General features: G+C 41.1%; 2 protein-coding genes and 1 long non-coding RNA gene across 4 annotated transcripts; 1 reads left to right on the top strand and 2 right to left on the bottom strand.

Annotated features, from left to right (window-relative positions):
• On the bottom strand, window positions 1-21,905 carry hibch (3-hydroxyisobutyryl-CoA hydrolase). Its single transcript, XM_071472524.1, has 14 exons — window positions 21,687-21,905; window positions 21,492-21,534; window positions 20,880-21,011; window positions 20,181-20,265; window positions 19,992-20,072; window positions 19,789-19,841; window positions 12,951-13,029; window positions 4,611-4,756; window positions 3,853-3,939; window positions 3,624-3,682; window positions 2,668-2,749; window positions 1,710-1,829; window positions 1,526-1,559; window positions 1-848 (listed from the first exon to the last, which is right to left on the bottom strand). The coding sequence occupies exons 1-14, from the start codon at window positions 21,716-21,718 to the stop codon at window positions 733-735; spliced, it is 1,149 nt and encodes a 382-aa protein (XP_071328625.1). The 5' UTR covers window positions 21,719-21,905; the 3' UTR covers window positions 1-732.
• Window positions 8,023-11,308, top strand: LOC139614880 (uncharacterized). Its single transcript, XR_011687162.1, has 3 exons — window positions 8,023-8,419; window positions 8,724-8,796; window positions 8,921-11,308. It is a non-coding gene; the product is annotated as an uncharacterized lncRNA (long non-coding RNA).
• Window positions 21,906-22,753: 848 nt separating the features above from the next.
• Window positions 22,754-24,136, bottom strand: LOC139614877 (holotricin-3-like). 2 transcript variants are annotated; one of them, XM_071472534.1, is made up of 5 exons: window positions 24,002-24,136; window positions 23,844-23,869; window positions 23,506-23,744; window positions 23,365-23,475; window positions 22,754-23,066 (listed from the first exon to the last, which is right to left on the bottom strand). In XM_071472534.1, the coding sequence occupies exons 2-5, from the start codon at window positions 23,860-23,862 to the stop codon at window positions 23,031-23,033; spliced, it is 405 nt and encodes a 134-aa protein (XP_071328635.1). In that variant the 5' UTR covers window positions 23,863-23,869; window positions 24,002-24,136; the 3' UTR covers window positions 22,754-23,030. The 2 variants fall into 2 exon arrangements, with proteins under 2 accessions (XP_071328635.1, XP_071328634.1); XM_071472533.1 differs by having other exon boundaries at window positions 23,365-23,744; window positions 24,002-24,135.
• Window positions 24,137-24,744: the final 608 nt, after the last annotated feature.

Below are 24,744 nucleotides of genomic sequence, written 5' to 3'. Positions count from 1 at the left end.
TATCAGAAGAAGCTCTATGTTATATAAAAACACACTATATCACATTCATGTCGGACTCCAGAAGTCATAACAGTAATGTAAATGCACTCCGATCAAATACTGATATAATCTACCACCTGTCCTGGGAGAGTTATTAGTCAGAGAACAGAAAGAAAATACAGGAAAACTAGTGAAACAGAGACAATAAGTTATTTGTATTAGAACAAGTGAGCACTCTGCAGAAACACAGATGATACTGAGCCACGTCACAACAACAAACGCCCACAGGAAATATAATAATGCTCTCACTGGCGATGTCACGTGTCCTCGCTGCTACCGCTCCACAGCTGATGTAGAAAAGACTCCACTTCCATCGCAGAGCAAGTTTACACCAAGCATTTTTTCTGTGTGACACACAGGGCGTCTGTGAGTTACCTCCTCTAACACTCTTTTCAGCGTCTGGCTGTGAACATGGATCAGCTGCAGATTAACAGCCTGTAGGTTTTCCTGTGAAATGTCACCAGAATTAAAGAAAATGTTCTACAGTACTAAAGAGCACAGAATCAAACCACTACAGTATATGACCCATGTATGTACTCGTCATAAAATAACAGACGTTCCCCCACCCTCAGTCATACAGTCCTCTCGACTGACCATACAGGGATGTGGGGACAGGAAGCATCCGTTTACAGAAGGCTTAGTGGTGTGTGTGTGTGTTTGAAGGTGGGAAACAGCTGCTGGCTGACAGTGGCATCAGAGAGTCAGGTCCTTCTCCCCCAGCGAGGAGAAGCACTGGTCCACGCTCTGGTCGGACACGTCCTCCAGCGCTGACGGGTTCCATGTGGGGTTCTGGTCCCTGTCAACCAGAACTGGAGACACACGCCAGAGAGATGAGACTTCACCTCCGCTAAGAGGAGTTATTACTAATCTGTAACCTTTCTCAACCTAAACGTCGAGTGATGTTGAGTTTATAAAAACATCTGCTCCACCTCTGTTGAGCACAGTGTAGATACTGTGTGTTTTTATACTGTTTTCGGATTGGATATCTCAGTGTCACCTTAAAGCAATATCCTCAAATTTAATGCAAACATTCACTTGGACTCAAGGATGAACTGATTACGTTTTGGAGGTCAAAGGTCAAAAGGTCAAGGTCACAGTGACCTCACAAAACACTTTTTAGCCATTACTCAAGACTTCACACAGTCTGTTTCTAGTTTTTTGGGCATTTTTGCCTTTAATACATTAGGGACAGTGAGAGAGAGAGTAAAGTTTGAGGAGAGAGAGAGGATGACATGCAGCAAAGGCTGGGACTGGATTCGAACCCGAGCTGCTACAGTAAGGACTAAATGGTACATGGTCTATCAGGTGAGCCACCTAAATACTGTGTCATTTTGTACTATGAGGCAGAAAACTACTATTTATTGATCATTGTGCTTCAGTTCTTTATAGCTCTGTTGAATCCATGTAATTTATGCTGCATCACTAAAATTCACATTTAACATCCTCCCTGCTTCACCTGTGTCGCCCAGATGCTGCAGTGACTTACCAGCTCTTACACCCTCGTAGAAGTCGCAGCCCCTCTGCAACACAACAGACACAATCCCATCAGACCACGTAGATGACTAACATGAGTTCCACTGGCAGGAGTGAACAGTATGAAAATGAAGCTCATAATATTGATTGATTGTTTATCGACTGACACTCCAGTTAGAGTAAGTTGCTGTTTTTACCATGCAGGCCTGGCTCAGTCGATACTCCATCACCAACACGTCCTGCAGGCTCAGAGTAGCACCCGCCTGCAGCTGCCTGTAGGTGATCTTCAGGGATGTGGGAGACATTTTGGACAATATCTGGAGGGGGAGACACAGACTCAAGACACTGAGGCTTTGAACAGAAAGACCACGATGGACGACTTAATTTGCTTTTAGATTATTAAGCTACAAAATATCATGGAAACAACAAGCAAAGCAATGTTTGAATAAAGGAAAAGACGGTTGTGCATTTTTAATGGAGAAGGCAGGACAGTGAATCTGTGGTGTTGTGACTGAGGAAGTGGGTTTATGATAAATATTTAATGGATGAGCTGATCTCCGTGGTGTGAAAGGACACTGGAAACTCAATCTTCAAACACTGGAAATATTTGTTGAGCTTTAACAGAGTTATTAAATATGAACTATATTTTAAATGTTACCAATAAAATAATAATCAGTCAGAGGAGGCTCATATTAACAGCTGGCTGCTGGTGCAGTGTTTTAAATCCCGGAGTGATCAAAAAATTCAGATCCATGAAAAGAGTGAGTTTATGGACTGAAGCCACTGTGGTCTGAAATCCCTCAGGAGATTTTGGTGCAGCCAACAAGGCACAAGACTAATACTTACCCCATTAGGTACTTAGGCTAACTACGAATTACTAACACATACTGCCAGAGCCAAATAACGCTCTGGCTCATTTCCAGCTCTGTCAGTGGGAGTTATCTGATGCTGGGATCAGAGATCAGATCTCTGAGATACTGAGATCTGCAGTAAAATACTCTGTACAACCAAAGTGCAAGTGTACATGTGTTCAAGATGGCTGCTGATAAAACATCAAGCTGCCCCAGTGTCGCCAGATATCCGTACATGTGATCTCAGTGGAGAATGAAATTATGTTGTCAGTGACTGTGATTAAGCTGCAGGTCCAGAACGTACCTCGGCCTGTTTCTTTGCAAACTCAGAGCCATCTGCCTTCAGGTTCTGCACGATTCCCTCCACACTGCCGGAGCTGAACAGCCTGAAGGGAGGACACACCAACACGGGTTCAGGTTTTCAGCAGGTTTTACCTCAATTTACCAGAACTGAAAAGGAAAAAGTAGGTGTTCTCTAAAAAATGATCTACTGTGATGCTGCTGAATCCAACTTTGAAGCACAAGTCAGATGATCAACAGTGACTTCATCTCTCAACAAGTATTGTCCGTGTATTAAAAGCCTGATGTATCTTATTCCTCTGTGCCATGGAGCCATAATGTTTCCAAAAAACCCATCAGCAAATATCACAATATACAATATTATCATTTTTTATTATATAATTACATTGTTATACTTTATGTTTCTGTAGTTTTTTTTATTTCATAATAATAACAACAGTATTATTGTATATTATGTTCCAGGCTGCCACTAAACAGCACTTCAAAGTTTTATTTGTCTAATGACAAGTTACAAGGTACAGTAAGCAAAGTCGAACTTGGCAGCAGGGCAGACAAAAAAAATTAATTAAATTAAAAGAATAAAATAAATAAATTCCAATATCATGAAAAATATTGTGGGAACTGTCGAGATATTTGCGAATATTGGCCCAAGCCCGCTGTGAGCTACAGCACCAAACCCTCAGCTGAAAATAGTCCCCAACAAACTCTATTCACTGCGTCTCCTTTTGAGTAACATCTGCTAAAAACCAGTGTCCAGCTGTTTTATGAACGACTCAGCTGTTTTTAAGATCCTCAGTAGGAATCAATGAGTTTGGGGCTGAATGCCACAGACAGACTGAAGAGGTTTTTATGGTGTTTGTTGACAACAAAACAACAACAAAAAATACAGCAGAATATCACCATTTCATTATTGAACTAGCTGTTTTCTTGGTACACTGTTCAGAGAGATTCAGGGTCTACCTGTCAATATCAGACATGTGCTTGTCCAAGACAAAAGGCTTCTCAGAATCCAGACTACTCTGTGGAGAGAGACACAGTTAGTATCCACACAGACAGAGGCTGAAGCTTTCAGGTATTCACAGGAAAACAGACGTCTGAAGGGAAACTCACTGCCTATTTAAGCTGCTTGGGATCATTTGAGCTCAAGCTTAGTTGTAAGACTTAAATGTGCAGCTTCTCAGATTCTAACCTGGGTCTGGTAGGTGTCTAACACTCTGGTGACGTCTTCAGCAGACGGGGACTTCAAGTCCACCAGCTCCTTCTCCAGGTCTGGGATCTGTTGAAGTATTGAAGGCTCCAGATTAACAGCAGTCACAGTAAATGGTTGTATATATGTTTGTCTGTGATTCACCCTTGGTTCTCTGTGGCAAAAATACATTTAAAAAAAGTTACTTTGGTTTAATAATTTCATTGATAGATTTCTCCTCATTTTTTATGCTAATTTAATAATATTCATGACATTATAACACATCAGACTGCAAAACAGTTTTTAATATTTCTTTTGTGTTGGAATAAGAAAGTAAAAAAACAGGTGAAGGTGCTGCTGTGCAGGAGTCCATTAGCTGGGCCAGTCCTGCAAACACAGGTATCACATTCAATAAATTTAGTTCCATCTTCAACAAACAGCTGAAGATTGTTTTTCTTAACCAAAGTGAAGTTCAGCTTGTTGCCATTAATCTGACTTTTTGTTTTGGGTCTAAATAAACTATAAATAAATCCACCCCGCTGCTCGTCCGTCCTGAAACTCAAAGTCACAGACTTAAACAAACTCTCCCGCTGTTTTGACGTCACGCCAACAGCAAGACAAACACAACCTGCCTCTGGACCAGCCAGCGTGTGTTGGCACCCAGTGACTCAGCATCCAGCCTTCCAGTGGAGCTTTAACCCACCCTTTGGATTATCAAGATTTTGCCAACAGTGTTTTTTTATAAACACAATATTCTGTACCTTCTTAGACTCGACAAAGTGAGTGGCAACTCCAGCTCTCTGCACATCACGTCCCTTGAGACGGAAGCCAGTCAAAGCCAGAAACAGACCCAGCCTCCCTTGGAGCCTCGGCAGAAAATAGCCACCGCCCACATCGGGGAAAAGCCCTGTCAAAATAAAACAGAAAGTTTCACATTTTTGTCCAGATTAAATACACATGCATGTTAAGAAGTAATACAACCATCTGTCACCGTTCACCCCACACACCCCACCAGAAACACATCAATTAACTGTGTGACATCTACTTAAAGCGAACAAGGTTTCCTTAAGATGAGATGAGACCCAAAGATATTCAATTTATTATAGTTCAAAGCTCCATCAGGTCTAAAGGTAGATGTCCATGTGTTTGTGATTATAAAGCAGGTCTAGGTTCTATATTAATACTGTGAAAGTATCAAAGCCTCAGTCCACAGAGAAATGCACACAGCCTGTATTCAGAAACTAAGCCTTAAAACCAGCCGTCAGGATTTCTGGAGCTTTGTGATGTCATAGAGGATCTGAGCCTCTCTTCTGATTGGCTGACTGTTTTTGTTGTTCTTGTTGTTTTTAGAACTCATTTTACTAGAGCTCCAGAAAGAGGGGATGTAAAACTACACTGAGATGGTTTTTTAAAACCACAAATATATCTTCGTATGGATATCAACACTTCAAAATAAAACACAGGAGAAGTGTAAAATACGGCACCTTTACAACAGGATAAGGAGCAGTGTGTTGGAACCATCTAATGTTTGGCACTTTTATTTTGAAAATACTTTAACATTAATCAACCTGATGACAACAATTTGAAGCAGCATACTGTATTGATTTCCTGAATGTAAAAAAAGGTTAGCTTTGCTCCAGATATCAGCACTGTCCTCCACATAAACATCTTCACCCTGAGGTGATTAATGTACAGATGATTAACTACAACCACTAACAAAACAAACTCAGCAGCAGCAGCTACACAGACTGTTACTGTCAAATGTTTCATCGCAGGTCTGATCTGCACACAGGTCACATGTATTATCAATACTGTTTCCATTTGATTCTAGTGGTTCTGACAGGAAATGAGATTCCATTGGTCACAGCTTTGGTAGCGTGGCACGAGAGAGAGGGGGGGGGGGGATTAGAAGAGTTGACCTGATTCAGGGCTGAAAATGTAATATCATAAATGCATCAGATTATGGCTGTTGTTCAGAGCGCTCACAGTGCTGGGTTAAATCTGATAATCCCACCACAGAAGGGGTTAATGTCAACACATGAGGGAGGGCATGAGTGGGTTTATATGTGAGTGGAGTGAGGGATGAGTGTGATAGAAGTGTGTGTAGTTTAGGGCTGCAGCTAACAATTATTTTCATTATATTATTATGCTGTTTATCGATTAATATGTAGATTATTTTCTTGATAAAGTGCTTTAATAATTCTGTTATAAAATGATTACTTATAATTTTCCACATCCCAAGATGGTACCTGAAGATGTTTTTTTTCTCCCACAGTCCCAAAGACATTTAGTCCACTATCATATATGACAGAGAAAAGCACAACATCGTCACATTTAAGAAGCTAGAAAATTGGTGCTAGAATGTACTAATGGATTAAATTGATTAATTGCTGCAGCTGTAGTGTCGTGTAAGGACGTATGAAGTAAGTGAATAAGTGAGCACACTGTGCATTAGAAGCCTTGATGCTACTCTGCTCTGCATGAATCCTAAAACATAGTAATACTGTTATCCTGAGGGAGTAACTGTATTACTTTTACAATGAGTAATGACTGTAGAATATATATATATATATATATATATATATATATATATATATATATATATAGACATTTACAGCATAAGGCTGGTATGATTTTGTATTTTCCTTATTAGCAACAAATCCCATAAAAAGAGCAAAAGTGCATTAGTCTGTATCACAATATTGTCTACCTTCCCTTATCTGTCAGTGCCACTCAGGTTCCAGCTTTTTGTTTTAACTTTTTTTTTTTCTATTTAAACAGCTCAGTAAGTAAATAAGAGTTGGACACGACAGTGTTTAGCAAACATAACTCAAACAGGGGGAAACTTTGCATTTGCTGGGGACTATTTTCAGCTGCAGATTCATGTACATTTGGTGCTCTGGTGAGTATTTACAGCAGCAGAATGGTGTATATGGGATTAAATCCAAATAAGATACAGTGTGTTTATAGTAATGAAGGCACATGTCACCTATAGAAACAGTTGGAGCTTCATAGTACAGAGGAATAAGATATTTAAGGGCTTGGCCTCACACAAAATACTTGTTATTCATTCATATCAATTCACTGTTAATTTTAGTTTTTTTCATGATATTTGTTGATGATAAGAAAAATCTAAAAATCTAAACAAAAAAAACAAGTCACTTAAGGCCAAATGGTATTTTTTGTCTTAAATATTCCCTGGAACATTTTTTCTGTAATTACATAATGTCTTATTGCTCCAGTGGTGACTCCTTGTAATTGCGCCGCTCATCTGCACCCCTCATTGTAGGCTTGCCCACTCATCTTTGGCCCCGTCGCTGAAGGGTGGTTGCTGAATTATAAAGTGCTGCTGGAAGTGGTGGGGGAGAGTGGTGGAAGGAGGGCCATTAATAAATAATGGCCAGGGCCCCTCTAAAGGGCAGTGGAGGCCCTGATGAACATGATGAACTCCAGAGGGGAACAATAGATGAGGCGATTTCCCACCATTCATTTGTCCATCACAACATGGTTTATAAGATATAAGAAAACATGTCAGTAATGTAACCTTAATGGTAGTAATTAGGGATGCACTGCAAAACATTTTGAATCTACTTGAATCGATGTAATTATCATTATTATACAATACATGCAATTTTCTAAATGTGACATTGTCTGCTCGGTGCTCCTCGGTACTCATCTGCATGTGTTGGGTTATTAGAAATGACTGTGACATCATAATGTTTTATACTATTTTACACCATTAGCGCTGCATTTTGAGACCCAGTTGAAAACCCCGGTTGACTTGTGGTCGGCTGTATTTGGAGATGCAGGGTCTGGGGAGAGGTCAGTCTGTAAACGTACGTCTCTAAATTAAGTATAATCAGTCGAAGTTATTGATTTCAGAAATGAGGTCATTATTGCATTCTCGGTGATTTCACTAGGTTGTGGGAAGAGAGTTTAACCTGTAGGCTCCTTCCACAGCAGACGTTCTGACTTGTAATGGCAGCAAACGACAGGTGTAATTAATGACATTAATGATGATGATGATGATTAATGATGGCTCTGTTTCCTCTACATGTTCTCAGTAAGATGTACAGCGCTAGGATCCAAGGACAGGCTTAAAATCATTAGTTACACCTGTGTTGTTGTCAGTTCTTTTGTATTTAACTGTATTTTTCCCAGGTGTTCCCATGTTCGACCAATCAGAAGCGCCCTGTCCCCTGCGAGCTGCCGTCCTTGTCATGAGCTTGGCCTGCGGAGGGTGTAGACAGCCGAGTGCTTCATTATCACTTCGCTGATTCACTTTGTTGGGAGTGTGTTACATTTACACACACACACACACACACACACACACACACACACACACACACACACACACACACACACACACACACACACACTATGCCATAGTTCCACCTACAACTGTGCTGGCACCCCACCCAGCCAGTGGGCGCTGCTAACACAACAGCAAGCTGAGAAGCCTTGCTGGCTTCCCGCCCACCAAAGACCCACGGATGAAGGAGAACGTGCACTTGGACGACCTGATAATGTTCCAGTGTGAGGACACCTTCCCTTCCAGTGCGAGCAGCTGGTAAACTCTTCTCAAAACATTGATTATGTAAATGTGAAGGATGATGTTGCTACTTGGAATAATTAGGGCACATCTGCTTCCAACTTAGAGAATACATCCTCACCAGGCCTGTGACGCCATGTTTTATCCACCCTGTTACCACAGCCCTGTTACAGTGCAATATTTACTCCTCTAATGTCTGCACATTATATCTGCCGCTTGTTTTTAAATCGTGAAGCGCTCTGTGACGTCTGCTCTTAACAGTGCGATATCATCAAACATACTTATGAGCTAGTAAATACATTTTTAATGTGGATATTCTCAGCAGGAAACAAGGGACAGCTGAGTTTATTCTCTACCAAATGAGCTGCAGTTCACAGCATCAACTGTGAAACAAGGTGCCTGCAAGTTTCATTAATTGTCATTCATTTCAAGTCGATACACTGTGGTGCACTCACTTTTGTCACGTTTGTTGTGTTACTTTTCCTAATTGACTCCTCCCTCCCTGTTTTGCTGCACCAGCTCTACTTCACTTCAACCTGAGAGGACGTTTAATCAGCCAGAATAACTCCCTCAAATCCAGTTAGGGGGAAAATCATTTCGAAAAGGAGCCATCGAGAAACAACAGAAAGAGTCGCTGGAAGCTTCATAAATTAAAACATGGAATACTTCCTTTAAAAAGGCCCTGAACACCCACACTGGTGTTTTCACTTCTGGATAATTACACCTCTGCTAACAGCAGACGAAGATAATGTCAATCAACCACCATCTATACAGTCCTGAGACGACGCGTCTAACAAGTAAAAATAAAGTGAGAATATAAACGTTCTTCATCATTTCAGGACTGGAATTCAACTGCCTTAATTTCAGATATTTAAAGACTGCTCCAGCACTCGAAGCCCACTCTGTATAACGTTGGCATACTTCAGTGGAAAAAGCCAGATTCCACACTGCGACTGTAGTTACAGTAAACTCAGCACATAGGAGAGGCTCTTGAGTGAATTCCACCCCAGGAATCGGAGCTAAAATAAGCATGTAGGGTCCTTGAAGCAGCTGTGATCTCTGTGAAAAGGCTGCTCCCAAAAGGAAATGGTGCAGTGTGAAGTCCAAGTTTCTGATTGCAGGGAGGATGTGCTGATAATGGCAGTGCAGAGGCCTGGAAGCCAAGTGCCTCTACTAACAACAATAGTGACAATGTGTTATGACCACAGTAGCTCAGAGGAGGATTAGCCAAGAGGGACTGGAGAGTTTAAAAGACACCAGGACACTCTCACATTAATAATAAGACTAACCAGAATGTATGGGCTGGGTTTTATTTAACGTGCTAATTCACTAGTAAATACTGGACCACACAAGGCTGCATGGACACAAGAATTAACAGTGGCAGACACACCCTGCTACACACATACAGTAAATCAATCTCCTCATACACTCAGTCCTCATCCTGTGCAATTGAATTATCATCCCATTTCCTCCCACTCTTCATTGTGGCCTTGCCTTTAAGAAAAATCCTGCAAAACTATCAGACCACATCAACGAGCGGTTCAACGAGCCCTTTTTCTCTCCGTTACAATCGTTTCCTGTCCACTGACAACACGATCTGATCTCTGAGTCATACTCCACGGCACATCAGCTGAAAATTTATCACGGAGTCTGAGCCGAGAATGCACCAGAATAAGCTTAGAGTGTGTGTGTGTGTGTGTGTGTGTGTGTGTGTGTGTGTGTGTGTGTGTGTGTGTGTGAGAGCAAGTGTTTGTGTGTCAAAGAGAGGATGACGCGAGTGTCCTTGGAAGTCTGCAAGTGTGAGGGAGTGAGTGAGTCAGTTTATCAGAAAATGAAGCCGCAGAAAAACTATCGACCTGATAGTGACTGTATGACTGTGTGTGTCTGTGTGTGTCTGTGTGTGTCTGTGTGTGTCTGTGTGTGTCTGTGTGTGTCTGTGTGTGTCTGTGTGTGTCTGTGTGTCCTAGTCCTCACCTGATTCCGGCTGAAATATAATAAGATGTGGGCAGAGAGTCTGTCAGGAGCATTTAAATCATCACAAACATGCCCAGAGTCCATTACCCATCTGCATGAGGTCAGTGTGGACATTAGCTGCTTGGCTCCCACCACAAACCCACTGTGATTAACGCTTTGGTTCAACTCCGCTCTGCAGACAATTTATATAAACTCACACTCGTCTGTAGTTAAAGAACTGTGATAAGCCATCTGGATCCCAGTGACAACAGACTAGTTTACGCCATAACGTCAGTTGTAGTTCGTTAGTTGCTGGAGATTTGTTACTAATCTCCTCAGCGCCGCAGGAGAAGGCCATCTGTCTACAGGAGTCAATTAGCTAAAGAGCAAACTATAGCTTAGGATCCTGGCGGCGGCCACACACTGGAGGAGCTGTGAGTTTCTGATGATTCTTATGGGCACCGAACCATCTAGTCACAGATGTAGTATAATAATACTCTGCTATATTATACCACTTGTTATGGTAAGTTGTATTACATGATGCAAACAAGTTTTTTTTTTCAAGTTTCAAGACCTTTAAATGGCTCCTCATTTTAGGATTTCAACTTTTCTATAATGTGAAAACACATAGTATTAAATTTGGTCAATTAAGACATTGATTTTGTTGAACTGAAATGAAGACAGTGTTCATTAACTTAAAATTTCCCTAAATCCACTGAAATAAATTTCTTTTATTAGTTTCTTTTTAAACGAGCAATAGTTTATTTAAAAATTCAAGAATCTTGTTTTTTCTTCTTTCTTATCCTCCCTGAGTCCTGGATGAAATAAAACGTGTAAATAAGTTCACCAAGACCTGTTTGTGTGTCCTACAGTCATGGCTTCATACATGTGTGTATTTATGTTGCTGTTATCAGCAGATCAGGCTGGACCATACAGTTGGAATCAATATCATGATATTAATAAGAAAAGTCATTTAAACTGATAGCACAACAGGATCATAATATCACAATACACAATATTAATGGGACACACAGGCCTGCTTGGTGTTTTTTGCCACATCAGTGCTGTGGCTGCGGGGATAAATGCAGCCTGGTCGATACAACACTTTGTTCTAAACAAACGTCTCAACAAATAATGACTGTTGGTCTCCACAGGGTGAATCCTGCTTACTCTGACGTTATTTCTCTCTCGTAACTTCAAGACGCTGGAATTTTTGGTTCACAGTTGACCACTGTTGCAGACATTCATGTTGATGATGCTTTAACGATCAACTATCACCATCAACTGTTTGGTTTTCTACAAAAGACTTGTTCTGTTACTATCAGAAATACCTCCGATACTGCTTAAAATACTGTATCGGGTATCAGCGAGTACACAAGTCCATGCACTGATCTGATACCACATAATTTATTGATTTAATTTATAGTATCACATCTGGATAAAACAGCAGTTTTCCCAGGAATCAATTCTTCTTTGCTGCTCTAAAACAGTAACTTACACAGGAAGTGTGCTGTTCTAAACCAGAGAAGAATAAATTATTTCTCGTTAAAGTTAGCTGTTAGCAAAATGTCAGCAATTTGGCAAAAGGTTACACTGGAAAGTCCCACAAGGTGGCTTGAATTTTAAAGGGGGGAACTAGTGTTGGGAGAAAAAGTGTAGTTATTTATTCCTAGATTTATTTTTTTTTATTAATTTACAGTCATATTAGACAATAAAAGAAAGATTCAATGGCATTCATGTATTTGCTCATTTTTTACAAAGGGTTTAACCTGAGCCATCCTTACAGGGTCAGTAGTATACAGCTGTTTCTTTAATGCAACAGTATCAGATCAGTCCTCTAAATAAAATATTACATATAGATTTGTTTGATCTATCTGACAGTTGAACCACTTTCCCCTTAATGTTTCCTCTTTCTTCTCACTTCCACTTCATCTCCTCTCCCACTTAAGGTGCGAGTGAGAAGATGCAAAGAAGGAACTGAGGAATGGTGCATCTTGGGAAATAAGAAATCAGGTCTTCAGAAGCGACACGTGGCGTCAGCTGCACAGCTGGATCGCCTCTCAGCAGGCTTCAAACTGTTCATTACTCTGGAGATTCTCTTTGCACAGATAATGTGATCTTCATTATGATGAGGGCAAACAATGGCCACTGCGGATTCTGTTATTTTTTATTGATGCCAACTGGCGACACCTCCCTCAATTTTTGCAAGTTTTGATTTTAGTTATTAGATATAGATACTATACTTTCAGATAAGTTTTCCTGACTGTTACAGCCTCACAGAGCTGCTAACGAGGCTGTAGACTCTTGTTTTCCTTGTTACCACACTGGTCATTTCAGCAGTTAATCCTCAGTGTCCATTATTATCAGGGTGAGGTCATCTGTCCTGTCATGTACTGTACTGAAGACAACTCCGCTAACAGTCAGAGCTTGTGTCTATGAATACATCTGAATTGGATCCAGCTGGGTTAGCAACTGAAATCACTGCTCCTACATAATAAATGAACCAGATACCAAGTAACACTTATGTGGGCCAATCAGTGCCCCCCTCACCCATCCAGGGAGGAAGACAACAGGCAGCGCAGCCGGACAGTCTTACCGATGGCGGTCTCTGGCATGGCGAACAGCGTCTTCTCCGTGGCCACTCGGAACTGTCCGTGAACTGACAGACCGACGCCCTGCAGGTGGAGGAGGACAAGGGTTAGGAGAACAAATCAGAGAGGAGGAAACACAGAGGAGGGGGGGACAAGGAGGGGGGCAGGACTCAGAGAAAACATTAATAACTGTCACTGCTACAAAGAAAGACTGGGCTGAAGTTTGGGATGGAAAGCACTGACTGGGAGAAAAAAGTAAACCAGGACGACGTGTGTGTGTGTGTGTGTGTGTGTGTGTTTGTTTGTGATAAACGTGTGTGTCTTCCAGAAGGGAACGAGGCGAAGGCTAATGAGCACTGGCCAGAGGACATTAAGAACAGAGGAGGCAGTAAGAACTCTGTGTGTGTGTGTGTGTGTGTGTGTGTGTGTGTGTGTGTGTGTCAGACTATAAGGTTACCATGGAAACAACATCCCTTAGCATACATCCTGGACTTACTGCATCATAAAATGAGACACAGACAGGTGCACTGGACTGCCTGACAGTGAATGACCATGTAGTTCAGATATGATCAATAATCAATGAGAACAATGATTAAAACCGATTATTTTCTTTTTTTAACGAGAGTTTCAGAAACTTCTGAACAGCGTAGCTCAGTGTGAGTCCACATCACAGTCAACATGAACAAACTTGAAGGAAATACAGATACACACACACTCGCAAAAACACACACACACACACACACATAGAAACGTCAGCTGCTGGACTGGAAACGCCTCTGCACCTTTAAACAACATCAACTTATTCATCAACTTATTTATTCAAATGGCAGGAGGGAAGAAGACCGAGCTCTCATTGTAATGTTCTGATATCCTGCTGATGAGACAGGATGGGTCTATAATAATCATCATAATAATAATAATGAACTTTATTTATAGAGCACTTTTCATACAAGAGATGTAGCTCAAAGTGCTTAACAATCAGTATATGTAAGTATATTGGAAAAGTGTAATGTAATAGTACAATAAAATAAAGTTGAATAAAAGGACAATCAAATTAAACAACACAAATAGTTATTAAACAGGAAAAAAATAAAAGATAAAAACAGGAGAGAATTAATAAAAAGCCAAGTTAAACTGATACGTTTTCAGCTGTCGTTTAAAAAATGTTCACAGAGCCTGTGTCTCTTACAGCTCTTGGCAGGGTGTGTGATATTTTGGAGCATGGTTAAAAAACACTGCACTGCCTGTTTTCTTGTGCGTAAAACTGCGTGTATTTAAAAGTCTGGCAGTGGAAGATCCAAGAGCTCGTGAAGGATCATAAAACGACAGAGATTCTGCAACGTGAGCCGGTCTCAAACCATTTAGAGCTTTAAAACAGGAGGAAGTCCATCGCATGACTCCACTGACCTTGGTTTCCTATGAATTAAGTCATCACTCAGCCGCGGGGGGATATGTCGTGATTGGATGTGTAACTGCGGCTCGGAGCAGGGTCGTTTACCGGTTCGGGTCAGAGGAGAATCCAGCATGTCACTGACTGCTGCTGATCGATGGCTGTGGAGGGTCAGCAGGTAAATCTCCACATGAAGTGGACGACGCTGGTGATTCATTTCTTTTAATGAATTCTTATATCTTGGTTGTGTCAAGGTGGAGTCGTCAGGTCATGTGAATCTGACCGTGACATGTGCCAAGTTTTCTTCTCTTATTTTGTGCAGCTGAATATAGAATATGAGTTTTGGTAGGAATATTTCCCTGGTCAAGTCACACACACACACACACACACTTATAGCTTCTGTAGGCTTTGGTTAAGTTTTACAAATATTAATTAATTTATATTTTATATTGCTTAAATACAATTCTTTGACATTTTGGAAATCTTATGTGCTTTTTTGCAAAGATCTTGATGAGAAGATTGAAATAAACATTTTATCTTAAATCTTAAATATAAGGCTACAGCCAGCAGACGATTAGCTTGGCCTAGCGTTAAGACTGGAGAAATGTAAATGTCTGGCCTGGCTCAGTCCAAAGATTAAAGACAAAGCCTACCAGCGCCCTGTTCACTCATTAATACTTTGTTATGCTTGTTTAATCTGTACAAAATATTTGGATTGCTGTACAGTAGCCTCCTTTCTTAAAGTCTTACTGAAATCAAATCCATGACAGCATCCAGATGTGCTCTCTTCAGATCTATCAATTACATCCTGTTCTTTCTTTCAGAGGAAAAAAAAAGAAATCAGACCTAAAAAGGGAGAAATTAAGATTTTTTTTACTTCATAATGGCACCCCATGAAACAAATCAAATCATTTCAGTTTAATAGGGTGATGGATAATGTGAATAGGATAATGATCTGCATAAACACTAACGGCCATAATTCAATGCTCTAACTCAGGAGGGGAAGATTGTGACCTTTTTCCCTGCACCTTGGCTGGTTCTAGTTTAAGTTTTGTTTCAATCTGTTCACACATTAGCATTAAAAAATCTTATTAATTCATATAAGTTGTTCACATTCATACAGATAAACTTTAAAGTCAAGAACATTTGGGCTCATAGAGTTTTAATAAAACTGTCTATCATATAGTTCACTGTACACAAATGTGAAAGATGCCAACTGCTGAGGGATGAATCCCTGCCAACCAACAATTAGTGACAGTGTGATCACAAGCTGTCTTCACCTTTCTCTCAGCGATCTGCCAAACAGATGAGTACAGACCCTGAGAGCATCGGAGAGCTGCAGGGTTCACCTCAGAGCTGGGCGACAAATGAACACAGCGGATTAAATATACTGGATCACTGGAGACTAAACAGACAGGAGGAGATGTGCTTCTGAAAGAGGGACACAAAAGACGCAGATTGTGACTTCTGTCAGATTAGGACATGAAATTCATGATGACTGCACTTTGTCAACACGTCAGCGCTTGGGCTCAGGGCAAAGACAGACACTGGGCTCATTTTCTCTCAGAGGGAGTGAGGTGAGTGTATTGCACTGGGCCACATTCAGCAAAAAGGACACTACACACGAGCCACCTTTCAGCTTCCAACACAAACGACACCGCCCGTTCACTTTGTGTCCAGTCACATGGCCCCAGCCTCCGTCAGCAAACTCTACAACAGCTACGAATTGTGTTTGCTAGCTCCTGTTAGCTGGAGCAGCATCAGTGCAAACAAGTTAGCAAACTACCTGCAGCTGTAGATGAATATGGTGCAAAGACACGACAGCTTACCTCTAACAATGTCTCACCCACTAACTCGCCACGTTGCCTAATGAAGAACAAGTGTTAACAACAGTTAATCGCTGGTTAACGGGCCTTCTTCCATGAAGAGATATTTTGGCCCACCACCGTAAAAAATCATAGGTGTAAATAATAAAAATGAAAATGGCTGAATTCCTCTCAGCTGCTTCAGTTTCTGGTTGTGTGCATTCATGAGTCATCGTTTACTGCAACACTGACCGCAGCTGAAATGTCTGCTGTTCAACATGACGTACACATGTGCTATAATAAAGAAAAGTCTGTTCTAAACAGCAAAACATGTAGTGTTCCACTTGTTTCCATCTATAATTAGACACTGCGTGAGTCATGTAGAATCGAGTGCTCTTCAAATATAAGATAAATTAACCACATAGGAAACAGCAGCCGTTTCCTCCATCGTGGAGAAGAAACACAAACAAACATAAGAAAAAAAAAGGAAAAACTGAAAAAGTCTTTTTTTATGCAATGATCACTGGATGCTCCCAGAGGAACGAGGAACCATTTAGTTTCACATTACCCGAGTTTCACCATAAAAGTAGTGGAACACTGTTACGCTGGGGTGGCACCACCGAGCACCATATAAGACCACGTCCCCAGATCCTGCTGTAAACAATGGGAATGTGAAAAGTGTGGAGGAGCGTGTTTATAGCTCGTGCTCACAAACAGTATAGATGACAAAATTTACAACCCAGGAGGCAGAGTTTACACTGAGTTCATAAAACCCTCAATAGGATGTTTGTCTGACTTTATATAGCTCAACCACACATCGATCCAACAGGTGAGGTGAAATCCATAAAAACAACGCAGAGGAGCTGCATCTCTCCACTTCTGCAAGTTTTGCAAAAACACTTGTGTGGACAATGCAGACGCCTTTCAGTCGTTGTGAAGAGACACAAGTGAGGGAGAACAGCTATAAACACTTACAGAGAAAGTGACGTCTGTTTGAAAATGAACTACATGCATGTTCAGTTTCTTTCCACATCACTCTTGCACAAAGTATTCACCTTCAAAACAAGCACCGCACAGGATCTGGAAATGAGATCCTTCATGTGGGGATCAGAATCTGTCCAGAGCTCCTGTCTGGCTCTCACTGTGTGTGGACATTAGAGCTCTGTTCTCCAAGAGATTACAGCCACACAACTCTGGACAAATATGAGCAGCAGCCACTCCTCTGCCCCTGTGTAAATGTTTGAAATCTGACGAGCAAACTCAAACAGGCTGAAAGGAAAGAGTGTCTGCTCGAACGCAAAGCGCAGCAGACACAGATTAATGACACTTCAACATCTGCAGACCTTAAATCGAGGGATTTTAAACTCGGAGAGCAGTGATTGGTGTGTGTGAGACGAGATCACCGTGATGAAAGAGTGTGTGTGTGTGTGTGTGTGTGTGTCTTTGACCCGCTAATGACATGTCTTTATTCCCTGTTGGTTTGTTATCATTAAGGGGAGAGTACTTGACCGACGTGGGAGTCCTGCCCCGAGTTCAGAGCAGATCTGGGAACAGAGACTCTGGTGCCTCAAGGACTTTTCCTTATATAGAACTAGCCTGTTTTAAGCCACTACACACATTAACCAGCCATCACCCCGAGGATGGTTTGCATCAACATTAGTGTCTTTGTGCAGACGTGACAGATATTAGCGTTACACTTCAAATCACTGTATCCCCCCTGAGCCATAAAGGAGCACAATAACATAAGTGTGAGAAGCAGCGCAAATAATTCGACAACCATCACAGCTTTAAATGTTTTCTGCCGGGATGATGAACAGAAGCGACTTACGCCACAACACATGGTGCAACAACACACATCAGAACCAAGCACTCGGCTGTTTCTAGCATCCACTGCTGCGCGTTACCTTATACTGTCTTTTTAAGTTTTGCTCTGACAAATAAATTATAGCCTCTGTCTCTCTTGGAAAGTGGGAATGTCATTATCGTTGTGGCTGTCTAAACACAGGAAAAACAAGCAGAGAAGATGATTCTTTTTTTTTTTTTGGTTCACAGCTTCTAGGATTCATCGCACTGTGAAATTCCCTGTGTGAAATATTTACTACACTGAAAATACAAACAAAAAAAAGAAAGGCTGCAGAATTTTTCTCTCTCATTTTTTCTGTTGTGGGAGTCCATTTTTAAACTAGACACACTGACACAGGTCAGCCCAAGAAACTGACCAGAGTTTAACACCCACTTCCTTTTTGTCTGTCTAAATGATATTATAATATTTGTAAGCAGCAGGAAGAAGCTGCACTCAACAGCATTTTGTAATAACAATGAATGAAATGTCTATGTGTGAGGTGAAAGGGACAAAACCGCAGAGAATTAACACTCGACTCGGCTCTGCAGCGTTTCCCTCAGCTCTGCTAAGTGTTTTAACGTCTTTTAGCTCATTGTTTTGGTTTTCTGACCTGCAGCTTTTTACTGTTTTTGCTGTTTCCAGTGACTGTGCACAACCTGCCCAACACCAAACAGCAGACAGACACAGTGAGCAAGGAGCTGGTGAACATAGTGGAGCATTTAGCAGCTAAAGAGACAGACAGAGTTCGCAAAGACCAAAACAGAGCTGATAGCAGAGGGAATACTGGACCTATGTTTGTCAGGTTGCTGGAAGCGAACCTCTCTCCATAGGTTTTGCTCTTCTCCGCCGTCTTTGTCAACAGAAGACTAAACCATACATGATCCAACTACTGTCTTTCTTCAGGCCATCTTATCCCTTATTCCCTCCACCTGAACAGTCAGAAAATTTGAACAAAGACCTGACGTCCCGTCTAAAATAACACTGTAAGACCACACAAGCAGCAATAACAGCTTAAAAAACAAAAAACAAACCAACTCAGTTTTGAAACCAAAAATACAGAGACCTATAATTGCATCAGTTAAATGTATTTGCTGTTTTTCTAATTTTCCTCAACTTTTCACAACAAGCAACTAAACAGCTGCTCAACATTCTGCAGGAAAAATAATCCAAAAGAGACTTTCAGAGAAGCAGAGCTCACTCTAATGCTCAGTCTTTAATGAATGAAGCAAAAGGGTTCGTTAAGTCCTCACACATCTCTGTGCCACAGGGACACTGACACACACAGGGATATGATGAGTAATGACCCAGCAGACGCTGGCGGCTGTGAGCGACCTTGGTGTCACTTCAGGAGTAAAATCAAAGTCAAGGTCGCAACAGAGGAGGTGGAAAAAAGAGGAGATTCATCCAAAAGCCAGACGTTGTGTCCGACCAGATGAGCTTTAATAAATTATAGAGTTTTTGTCTCAAAGTCTCTCCTGATAAATGAGCCTCAGTGCAGCTCAGTCTGACTTGTAAATCATCACAGTTATTGTTGGGCAAAGGTAACGAATTCAAATTCCAACCAGATCTGACGCCTGGAGGGAAAAACCAGTGGCAGCAGCTATGTTTTGTCACTTTATATTTCATCCAATCAGAGGCCACCTTGCCACTGGCAGCAGTGGAATGTACTTCTCTACTGACACCTACTGGCAGAATGTAATATCACAACTCATTCAAAGGAGCCAAAAAACAATAAGAATCCAAGTCTTTCCCTCAAAATATACTCTCACATTAATGTGACCATATGATATAAATATATTACTCACCCCTCCCATTGTTATTCCATCAATGAGCGCGATGTATGGTTTCCTGCATGTTCCTTAAAAGGTGAAATAAAATGTGTGAAAACAAGAAAATTAAAACTGGTTTCAACCAACTGATAAAACAGGATCGGACTGTTTGGAAATGTAAAAGCTGCGACTGCAGCTGAATGAACAGGTGCAACTGTCCCTGAACTCATGAGGTGTACCTATAGCGTTGTTGAGAATATATTCCTCACGGAAAAAGTCCTGTGCAAGGGGGTCACCGACCTTTCCCGCCTCTGTGACCGCTGAGAGATAAAAACAGATAAGAAAATAATAATGAAGCAACGTGTTTCTGCTGCAGTCGTGACACTGCACATAAAAGCTCCACATCGATCGTTCGTGGTGCAGCTCACCTCTGATGTCTCCACCAGCGCAGAAGGCTTTTCCACCTGCTCCTCTGATAATGACAAGGTCAGTATCACTGTCACTCTCCCACTTCTAGAATCACACAGCAACACAGAACAGAACAACACAGCAGCAGCTACTTTACAAGACACGAAACATATGTTCATTTTATACGTTGCTAAAGGTTAGGTGCCGTTTAGTTTGAGTCTAGAGATTCAAAACAACGAGTTCAAAGAACCACAACTATTCAAAACTATTTCATTAATAAGGAGACCAACACAATGCAACACTAAATTATTCAATTTTAGTAAACAAGTGGATTTTGGGACAGTTTTAACTGCAAATGATACAACATTGTGTTCGGAGGTGACGGTTTTATTATAAAACATTTTATATGTCTTTGGTTATCAAATTACATCAATCCTAATCATTGTTATTCCTAAAGTTAAACTAATTCAGTATACTGTTATGCAAGTGGAGCAGTGTGGGGGAAAATAGTGTGTAAAAGGTTTTCTGTACAGACCACATGTGCTTCTGTAACTCTGAACTGGTTTCTGAGCAAATCTATCAAACCCTCTCAAACCCAGTGAGAAACTAGGAGCCATTTACGATCAGTAACACTCTGCTGTAACAACAGACGCCTGACACACTCCAGTCCTTGACATTTGCCCCACTTGAGGTTTGCATTAACCAAGCTGCCCACACACCTTGAGCTGAGGGTAGATCTGTCGGATCATGTTCAGGTTGAGGGCGTTCAGGACTTTGGGCCTGTTCATGGTGATCACACCGGTTCTGCCCACTTTCTCCAGGAGAACCTCTGGTTCCACATGACTGGACATCTGATGAAGAAGAGAGACAACAGGCAACATCTGTGCACATCTTCACAACAGGCAACATCTGTATTACTCCAATCAATTTCAATAGTAAAGTGTAAAGTAAAGTGAGTATCATCAGTTTAACAATATATGAACATCCCTCATGACTACATGATGCCAGTGACAGACAAACCAGAGAGCAGCTGCAACAAATACAGATAATTATTATCTAAATAGATAAACTAGACTTGTCTATAAATTGTGGTCGGCCTCTCAGGTGCAGCACAGAAACTCTCACATGCATCACATGGACAACAGCCTTAAATGATAATGTCAACTTTAATTTTATTTTGTCAGGATAAATCACTCAGTCAGTCAATCAATACTGTTCAATGCTGGGAGAGCTCTTATACACAGCATCTCAGGAGTGAGTGACCCTCAAAAACAGTTCATCGAAACTGATGAAAACAAACAAAAATCAGTGTCAGTTTGCTGGTTGCTCACCATGTGGCCCTGGAGTCGCTGCAGTCTGCAGAGGGACCTCAGTCTGGAGGAGACAGGAAAAGTGTGTTAAAACTCAGATTAAAACTTTACCATCCAGCATCCTACACATGGCTCAGCCTGCCTCAGTGTGTCTGACACTCAGCTACTGTGAAACTACTGTTCACATGTTCTGGAGGAAAATGAACAAACGCCGACCTGAATGTGGATGCCAGAGCCGTGATGGACATTATTGTTATCTCTGCCTCCTGTCGTGCTCTTCCAGACTCTTGCTTTCTGCTCCGTGCTCTCCCCTCTGAAGTTTACTTCCTGGAAGAGGTAACGGGCAGCCCGCTGATTGGTCGGTCTGGATGACGCCATGGGGGGCGTACACACCACCGAGGAAGACTGAGTCCGCCGTGTTTGCGCCACACTGCCACCTACTGACGGAGCAAGCACAGCGTGTGGGACATGTGTATCTTATTGTTTTATATTTCTGTCAGCAGGTGGCGCTGGAGAAGCCGCAGTGACAAGACTAAACAGTTTGGACCCAGTTTTGGACCCTGGGTAAATAAATCTGCGGTGTGGTAAATAACAGGGTGGAGAGATTTACGCAGCCGCAGAAGGTACTTGCACTTTGAGTATTTCATTACATACAACTTTACACCTCTACTCCACTGCACTTCACTTTTTACATCATGTATCTTACTGACAGATGAACATCTTATGAAATCTTACTACTCGACAGTATACAAAGGATTTTAAATTAGATTTCCCTCAATCAGCTACACCATTAAAATGCTGTGTAATTTAATAGAGAGGCCTTTCTGCATAAGAAGTACTTTGACTTTCAATACTGCATTTGCTATTTATACTTTTATATTTTTTCTAATGAATGCAGGACCTTTAGTGGAGCAGTTTTAATTGTTGTTGTTAATTTAACTTAAAGTAAACTGACTGACTGCAAATACTGCACAGTTTCTCCTTGTTTTAGTTTATTTTTCCTTTTGATAAATAACAAGAACAAGAAACGGTGGCTTAGAGGAGCTTCTTATGTAAAGGGCTTCATATCAACATTAACTAAATGTTTCCACATGCTATCAAAATGACATTCAGGCGACTGCAGGGCGTGTGGTGTACTGCTATCACCAAGGTGTGACCGAGCACTTTTGCTCAGTCAACCTTCCCTGGGCAAATAAAGAGGCCACTCTGGTTAGATTAAAATAGCAGGCGAGAGTATTAAGAAACAGGAAGACAAACAAAATAAAAAGGCAAGAGACTGCATATTCAATTTACTGTCATTTATCACACACAGAAATCCGTTTCTGAAAAATAACAATCATGGATAAAATAATCTGTGCAAGTTATGAAATTTAAGAATATTTCATGTAAAAGCTAAATATTTGTTTTTCATACAATTACATTTTTTTGGGCACATTGTTGTAAAAATGCAGGTGTTTGATACAAATAGATTTTTCAGCATATATGTGAAGAAACAATGTAGGCAGTAAAATGTTGATTATAATAAATGGTAGAAAGATGAAGGTCATCCAGGAATCTTCCTCAGTCAGAGTCACTGCTGCAGGAGCTGCTGGAGGACTGCAACAGGGATGAACACAACAGATACACGTAGGTGAATCAGTGCAATCCTCTAAAGATCAGAGTATATCTACTTTACTTATATTCAATTTGAGAAAAGCAAAAATTACAGTTCATAATAGATTTGGCTTAAAAAAATGTATTTATTTGCCAGTATGTGACCAATAACACAGCATTTCTATGATTTCCTGTGATTTGTTAGTTGATATGAAGTTGGACTGAATCACTTTTTATGTTCTAATTTCTGGAAAAAATAAAACCATCATGCATCATATTTGAGAAAATGGCTGATTCTTACCCCGTGACAGTCCTTTCCTTTCTTGTGACACTTGCCATGCTTGTGACCATTCTTGTGCTTGTGCTTGTGCCCATGTCCGTGGCCCTGTCCATGGCAATGTCCATGTCCGTGTCCATGGTCATGTCCATGTCCGTGTCCGTGCCCGTGCCCGTGTCCATGGTCATGTCCGTGCCCGTGCCCGTGTCCATGGTCATGTCCGTGCCCGTGCCCGTGTCCATGCCCTTGGCCACAACCAGGACCAGGTCCGTATCCAGGCTGGCCTCCGTATGGACCGTGGGGCTGAGGAGGGCAGGTTGGTGGGACAGTGCCTGGAGGATAGTGAGGGTAGCCCCCTGGCATCTGCTGAGGATGGTTGGGGTAGCCAGGGGGGTACTGGTTTCCTACACAAGAGAAATCAGATATAAGGCAATATTTAGTCAAAGTGATTATTAAGTATGTAATTCACATTTAATATATAGTATTTAAAAGTTGTTGTTTACCTTGGTTGTGTCCGTACATTTTGAAACTGAAAAAGGAAAAAAAAAAATTTTAACAAATACATCAACACAGTGTGTCTTCAAATATGCACATACAACTTTTTCACATTCATGAAAGTCAGAGCTACAAATCATCAGCAGAGTTTCGGAGGTGAACGTACCGTGTGCTGGAGAGCAGGTCCACAGGCACAGCCGCCACCTGTTGCTCTTTTTTATGTGTAGCTGCACCTCAATTTGAAGCCTGGTCTCCTATCAGAACATTTTTGTGACCTAAATGGGTGTGTGTGGATAATCTTTAACGTATCACACACACACACACACACACGGACCATAAACAAATACAAAAACTTTACTATGTACAATGTGCGTTCTTCATTTGCCTTGATAATCACCATGAGATGTGTCATAAAAAAACTAGAAACACAGCACACAATCATGAAATAATACAACTCACAACACACAAGTCTGCTCCATACACTATATCACAACTGTGCAAAAAGCTGCAGCAACATCAGGAGCACCACCCTCTGTACCAGTCTACTGAATACTAATTCATTTATTACCATGACAGCAGCTGATACAGAGGATTTCTAATAGATATTTCTATTAGTCAGTAGTGATTTATAACGTCTCCCTGAGGGTAAAAGTTCAAATTTGTCCAGCAGTCAGAGATGTGATCATTTCCAATCTCATAACACTGGATTTGAATACATTTAACTTTGACTCTTTTTTCATTGCTTGATAAATTAATTATCTGCATGTATCAAACATAACGTAATATTTTTAAGTTTTAAACATGAGATCAAAAAATTTTTTTAGGAAAATCAGCTGTCAGACTCTAAACACCTGTGACTGGTGCTGGACCAGAAGTGCTACATGTTTGAAAGACTCAGTCTGTACAAGG

Source organism: Trachinotus anak, unplaced genomic scaffold (assembly GCF_046630095.1).
Source record: "Trachinotus anak isolate AG129_WGS33_773 ecotype Australia unplaced genomic scaffold, CSIRO_AGI_Tana_v1 ptg000039l, whole genome shotgun sequence".
NCBI classification, from domain to species: Eukaryota; Metazoa; Chordata; class Actinopteri; order Carangiformes; family Carangidae; genus Trachinotus; species Trachinotus anak.
Note: the sequence above shows the minus strand (reverse complement) of the source record. Positions and strands in the feature narration are given on the sequence as shown.